At 43.2% G+C, this 6,903-nt stretch overlaps 1 protein-coding gene across 2 annotated transcripts; it reads right to left on the bottom strand.

Moving 5' to 3' along the window:
- Nucleotides 1–1,250: 1,250 nt before the first annotated feature.
- Nucleotides 1,251–6,410, bottom strand: LOC131357646 (thrombospondin type-1 domain-containing protein 4-like). 2 transcript variants are annotated; one of them, XM_058396808.1, is made up of 4 exons: nucleotides 6,263–6,410; nucleotides 3,499–3,656; nucleotides 2,952–3,060; nucleotides 1,251–2,432 (listed from the first exon to the last, which is right to left on the bottom strand). In XM_058396808.1, exons 1-4 carry the CDS (start codon nucleotides 6,300–6,302, stop codon nucleotides 2,206–2,208), a joined length of 534 nt encoding a protein of 177 aa, XP_058252791.1. In that variant the 5' UTR covers nucleotides 6,303–6,410; the 3' UTR covers nucleotides 1,251–2,205. The 2 variants fall into 2 exon arrangements, with proteins under 2 accessions (XP_058252791.1, XP_058252799.1); XM_058396816.1 differs by having other exon boundaries at nucleotides 1,251–2,411; nucleotides 6,263–6,405.
- Nucleotides 6,411–6,903: the final 493 nt, after the last annotated feature.

Genomic DNA, 6,903 nt, shown 5'->3' with positions numbered 1-6,903 from the left:
TGAACTGTACAAGACTCTCTCTCTCACACACACACACACACACACACACAGGACTGAACTGAACAAAACTCTCTCTCACACACACACACACACACACACTCAGGACTGAACTGAACAAAACTCTCTCTCTCTCACACACACACACACACTCAGGACTGAACTGAACAAAACTCTCTCTCTCACACACACACACACACACTCAGGACTGAACTGAACAAAACTCTCTCTCACACACACACACACACACTCAGGACTGAACTGAACAAAACTCTCTCTCACACACACACACACACACACACACAGGACTGAACTGAACAACACTCTCTCTCACACACACACACACACACACACACACACACACACACAGGACTGAAATGAACAAAACTCTCTCTCACACACACACACACACACAGGACTGAAATGAACAAAACTCTCTCTCTCACACACACACACACACACTCAGGACTGAACTGAACAAAACTCTCTCTCTCACACACACACACACACACAGGACTGAACTGAACAAAACTCTCTCTCACACACACACACACACACACACACACACTCAGGACTGAACTGAACAAAACTCTCTCTCTCACACACACACACACTCAGGACTGAACTGAACAAAACTCTCTCTCTCACACACACACACACACTCAGGACTGAACTGAACAAGACTCTCTCTCTCACACACACACACACACTCAGGACTGAAATGAACAAAACTCTCTCTCTCTCACACACACACACACACAGGACTGAACTGAACAAAACTCTCTCTCACACACACACACACACACACTCAGGACTGAAATGAACAACACTCTCTCTCTCACACACACACACACACACACTCAGGACTGAACTGTACAAAACTCTCTCTCTCTCACACACACACACACACAGGACTGAAATGAACAACACTCTCTCTCTCACACACACACACACACACTCAGGACTGAAATGAACAACACTCTCTCTCTCACACACACACACACACACACTCAGGACTGAACTGTACAAAACTCTCTCTCTCTCACACACACACACACACAGGACTGAAATGAACAACACTCTCTCTCTCACACACACACACACACACACTCAGGACTGAACTGAACAAAACTCTCTCTCACACACACACACACACACACACACAGGACTGAACTGTACAAAACTCTCTCTCTCTCACACACACACACACACACACACACAGGACTGAAATGAACAACACTCTCTCTCTCACACACACACACACACACACACACTCAGGACTGAACTGAACAAAACTCTCTCTCTCTCACACACACACACACACTCAGGACTGAACTGAACAACACTCTCTCTCTCACACACACACACACAGGACTGAACTGAACAAAACTCTCTCTCTCACACACACACACACAGGACTGAACTGAACAAAACTCTCTCTCTCACACACACACACACAGGACTGAACTGAACAACACTCTCTCTCTCTCACACACACACACACACTCAGGACTGAACTGAACAACACTCTCTCTCTCACACACACACACACACTCAGGACTGAACTGAACAACACTCTCTCTCTCACACACACACACACACACAGGACTGAACTGAACAAAACTCTCTCTCTCACACACACACACACACACTCAGGACTGAACTGAACAACACTCTCTCTCTCACACACACACACACACACAGGACTGAACTGAACAACACTCTCTCTCTCACACACACACACTCTCACACACTCTCTCTCTCTCTATCTCTCACCTGTGTGGACACACACACATAACTTATATTGTTCAATACTTATTGCACTACCTCAACCCTTGTGTTTATTTCATCTGCTGCTATATTTATATTTATGTTTATTTCTATTTTGCACTACCTCAAGCGCTGCTACTGTATTTCTGCACAATACATGTTGTCAGGTCTCAGAGTTGTACATCATCTCATTTTATTTCATTTCATTTACATTTCATTGCACATGTCCTGTTTTTTTTTGTGGTCTTTTTCTACTTATTATTTCTGCACTGTCTTGTCGTTGTTCTGTTTGCACCTAGCTGCACACTGTGCACTTTACGTGGCTAAGACAAACTTCTGTCCTAGCTCTGTGTTGTTTTTTGTGTTTGATCTTTATGTTGTATGTTTCTGTAGCACCAGGTCCTGGAGAAACGTTGTTTCATTTCACTCTGTACTGTGTCAGATATGTGGTTGAAATGACAATAAAAGCTTCTTGAATGTTGAATCTTGATTATCCAGTGGGATGTCAGTCCTTGGAGGAATCCTGGCATTACGATTAGGCCCGGCATTGTGGGGGTGTGACCTCTCCAGTGTCCACCTATCAGACGAAGAGGGAGTGGAAATAGGAGGAGGAGGGGCGGAGTCTTCTAACACTACTACAGCACCTGCAGGAGAAAACACCGCTTCTGAAAAATACGAACAATTATCGTAAATATGTCGTAAACTCTTCGTAATCTTTTCTGCTAATCCTGTAGTACTTTTTTTTCTCAAGCAACTGCAGTAACGTAGTAACATAGAGTAGAGTAACATCATCCTGATAGCTTTCTAGATACATAACACATATGGAGTAGAGAGAGAGAGAGAGAGAGAGAGAGAGAGAGAGAGAATGAATTAGTGAGCTCATTATGAAGAAGCGATGCAAAGAATCGGATAGTTAAGACCAGATGGAAGCTCAGACCACAAACAGATGTTCAGAAGTTCATCTGGCCCTTGACTTTTCAACTGGAAGTATAAGGGAGAATAAAAGACGTTGGTCTTCATGTCAGAACACGGCGTTCTGGTTAAAGGACCCTGTTTTGACTCATGTCCCGAATTTTACTGCTAGATACTGCTAGTGTCTGAGAGGGTGGAATGAAACCCAGACAGGAAGTCACGGTCAGTCTGCTTTCCTTCATACTGGAACATACTGGTTTTGGCAGACTTACCGGTCTCTCGGAGAGACGCGCTCCCTCCGTCCCACTCTCTCACTGTGTCCTTCTTCACGGGGATGTAGTACTCGTAATCCACACCTGGATTCTCCTTGTGGAAAATGATCTACGGAGAGAGGAAGAGGGAGAAAGAGGTTTATTCCAGGGCGCTTAGGTCATATCGTGTGTGTGTGTGTGTGTGTGTGTGTAAATGTGTGTGGGCATATTTGTGTGTGTGTGTGTGTGTGTGTGTGTGTAAATGTGTGTGGGCATATTTGTGTGTGTGTGTGTGTGTGTGTAAATGTGTGTGGGCATATTTGTGTGTGTGTGTCTCTCTGTGGTGTAGTGTGTGTGTATGTGTGTGTGTTTCAGTGGTGTGTGTGTATGTTTCAGTGCAGTGAGTGTGTTTGTGTGTGTGTGTATGTGTGTGTTTCAGTGGTGTGTGTGTATGTTTCAGAGCAGTGAGTGTGTGTGTGTATGTGTGTGTGTTTTAGTGGTGTGTGTGTGTGTGGGCATATTTGTGTGTATATGTGTGTATATGTGTGTGTGTGTGTGAGACACTTACATAAAGCTGCAGCAATGAGTTTGTGGGTCCCGGGGTGGAGAGAGTTTCTCTGCAGTTGCGCGTGTACGTGAACATTGTTCCTCCTGTTTCATATTCACCTGGAGGATCAACAGCCCAGCGTCCATTCACGATGGACTGACCGGTACCACCACGCAATGCTACAAACACACACACACACACACATCACTAATCACTCCTAACTGTTCCAGGGCAAAGTCTCCCTACATACTTGAGCAATAAGAGAAGGTCAAACTAACATGTACAACATTTCTACACTCACACACACACACAGAGCAAAGTCAGCTTTAATCAGGATTAAATCTCCAGATGCTGATAATTATTACAATAAATATAGTAGCAATAGAGACAAATAGGAAGGGGTGTGTTTGTGTGTGTGTATGTGTATGTGTGTGTGTGCGTGTGTGTATGTGTGTGTGTGCGTGTGTGTGTGTGTGTGTGTGCGTGTTGACTGCAGACCTGTTCAAAAACTGCAACAGATTGAATTTAATTTGTTTACATTTCTGCAGATTTAATGATTTCTCTCTCCGTCTCATCCGGATGCTAATGTTGCTAACTGAAAGTTTAGCCATGCTAGCTTAATTTTAAACCACCACTCAGAATAAATGTTTTCAATTCATCATTTTCAACACTTTTTGCACATACACCTTTATATTAAACATGTCCTGAGAGGAATATTTTACATAAACGCTAACTTTGCTAATAACAAACAAACACAAAGGGTCCATTCGTTGCTAGCACATCGGGAAGCTAGCAGAACATGCTAATATCTCTATGTATATATAGATATATAGAAGTACAAACAATTAACAAATATGAAGTAAGAGTTCAATTTAAATGTCGTTCAGAACAGAAGGGGGTTTAATCTGAAATGTGAGCTTTTTTCCTGTGGTGTATTTGTATGAAAATAAAAACAATAAGTGTGCAGTGTTCACTTTTCACCAGCAGATGGCAGCAAAGTGTTAAACACCACACTACTACACAAACCCTTTCAGTGTTATCCTCATACAGCGTATTAAAATAAATGTTTAAAAAACTTTATAATGTTCACATATATAGAAAAGAAGAAACTTGCTCCAACACACACACACACACACACACACACACACTATACAGAATCCATATCTTTAACTTTTCAATTGAAATACTTTTTAAAAACCTGCCATTCTGCCCTTGCATGTTTTTCTATCTTGGTGAGGACCCTACAAGGACAGAAATATTGGACAGTTTGAACTTTGTGGGACATTTGGTTGGTCCTTGTGGTTATGAAAACTTGCAGAAGAAAAACTTACTGAAGCGATAGATGGTTTTAGTGTTTAGGTGTACACTAGCATTGCATTTATTATTAAATCAGTAGAAGGTCCTCATAAGGGGGTATGTGGTCCTCATAAGGGGGAAGTGTGCTCCTCATAAGGGGGCGTGTGGTCCTCATAAGGGGCGTGTGGTCCTCATAAAGGGGGTGTTGTGTCCTCATAAGGGGCGTGTGGTCCTCATAAGGGGGGTGTGGTGTCCTCATAAGGGGGCGTGTGGTCCTCATAAGGGGGGTGTGGTGTCCTCATAAAGGGCATGTAGTCCTCATATGGGGGCCTGGTGGTCCTTATAAGGGGGTGTGTGGTCCTCATAAGGGGGTATGTGGTCCTTATAAGGGGGTATGTGGTCCTCATAAGTGGGGTCTGTGGTCCTCATAAGGGGGTATGTGGTCCTCATAAGGGGAGTCCGTGGTCCTCATAAGGGGGTATGTGGTCCTCATAAGGGTGTATGTGGTCCTCATAAGGGGGTATGTGGTCCTCATAAAGGGGGTCTGTGGTCCTCATAAGGGGGGTGTGGTGTCCTCATAAGGAGCATGTGGTCCTCATAAGGGGATTGTGGTGTCCTCATAAGGAGCATGTGGTCCTCATAAGGGGGTATGTGGTCCTCATAAGGGGGCATGTGGTCCTCATAAGGGGGTATATGATCCTCATAAGGGGGTATATGATCCTCATAAGGGGGTATGTGGTCCTCATAAGGGGGTATGTGGTCCTCATAAGGGGAGTCTGTGGACCTCATAAGGGAGCATGTAGTTCTCATAAAGGGGGTGTGTGGTCCTCATAAAGGGGGTGTGTGGTCCTCATAAGGGGGTATATGATCCTCATAAGGGGGTATATGATCCTCATAAGGGGGTATATGATCCTCATAAGGGGGTATGTGGTCCTCATAAGGGGAGTCTGTGGACCTCATAAGGGAGCATGTAGTTCTCATAAAGGGGGTGTGTGGTCCTCATAAAGGGGGTGTGTGGTCCTCATAAGGGGGTATATGATCCTCATAAGGGGGTATATGATCCTCATAAGGGGGTATATGATCCTCATAAGGGGGTATATGATCCTCATAAGGGGGTATGTGGTCCTCATAAGGGGAGTCTGTGGACCTCATAAGGGAGCATGTGGTCCTCATAAAGGGGGTGTGTGGTCCTCATAAGGGGGTGTGTGGTCCTCATAAGGATAATTAACTGTGAATGTGTGTCTTTTTCACCACTAACACTGTAACTCTTTTTTTTAAATAGTCTTTATTGATTATATTGCTAAGTTAATATACAGTATCATGGCCAAGATATCAAAGGTTTTGTAACAGGAATTGTTTTGGGTTTTGGGTAGTGAAACAAAATTGTTGCCTCTTAGTTTCATAATTCCCAAACCTGTCTAAAACAATCCATCAGCTCTGATAACAAGGGTTTTAAAATAAAAATGCTACTTTTGAAAAATGAGCTCACCATCAGCTGCTGAAAAATGTCCACTGGAGGATTTTCTCATTCCCGTGACCCCGTGAGTGCTTCTAACACGGCAAATGTCGGGGATTTTCCCATCTCAAATTATTTTCCCTCCCAACTCCAAAAGGAAAAAATGCGTAGTCATCACAGAGCAGTCATGGCAAGAGAACTTCCTGCGCTAGTCACAGATACTGGAGAAGGAAATCTGGTGAGGAAAATATTTAATTAGCGCTGAGTTTCAATCTGAAAGAAAACAGCAATAAAATGACCAAATTACTTCAACTAATCACCAAATAATTTCTGTATGTGAAGCCCATAATTCAAAAGGAATAGCCTCACTGATTAGCAAAACTGCTAATTAAAATGGGAAAAAAAATCTCTCTTAGCAACAGAATAAAATAACTAGCTGGCTGCTTAGTGTTAGCTGGAAACTTTCTTAGTAAGTAGCATGTCAAGGTGTTTCTGTGACAGCAGTGTAACAGTAGCACAGCTGCAAATCCCAGGTTTATATTAGTATGATCTTTCGTAGAATTTATCATAGAAGCAACAGATAGTTTGGAAAAGCGACAAGCTACATTTTATTAACATCAACAGAGAGAAAAAAAGAAAAGGTGGTGAGGGAAAGAGTGTTTATAGCTGCTATA

This window comes from Hemibagrus wyckioides, linkage group LG01, assembly GCF_019097595.1.
Source record: "Hemibagrus wyckioides isolate EC202008001 linkage group LG01, SWU_Hwy_1.0, whole genome shotgun sequence".
NCBI classification, from domain to species: domain Eukaryota; kingdom Metazoa; phylum Chordata; class Actinopteri; order Siluriformes; family Bagridae; genus Hemibagrus; species Hemibagrus wyckioides.
This window is presented reverse-complemented; position numbering and strand designations above follow the sequence as displayed.

Excerpts from the sequence above, each read along its gene's own strand:
- LOC131357646 (XM_058396808.1), bottom strand. The coding sequence starts at position 6,302 with ATGAGAAAATCCTCCAGTGGACATTTTTCAGCAGCTGATG. Across the intron at positions 3,657-6,262 it reads ACATTTTTCAGCAGCTGATG|CATTGCGTGGTGGTACCGGT; the intron begins GTGAGCTCATTT and ends GTGTGTTTGTAG. Across the intron at positions 3,061-3,498 it reads ACTCATTGCTGCAGCTTTAT|ATCATTTTCCACAAGGAGAA; the intron begins GTAAGTGTCTCA and ends CTCTCTCCGTAG.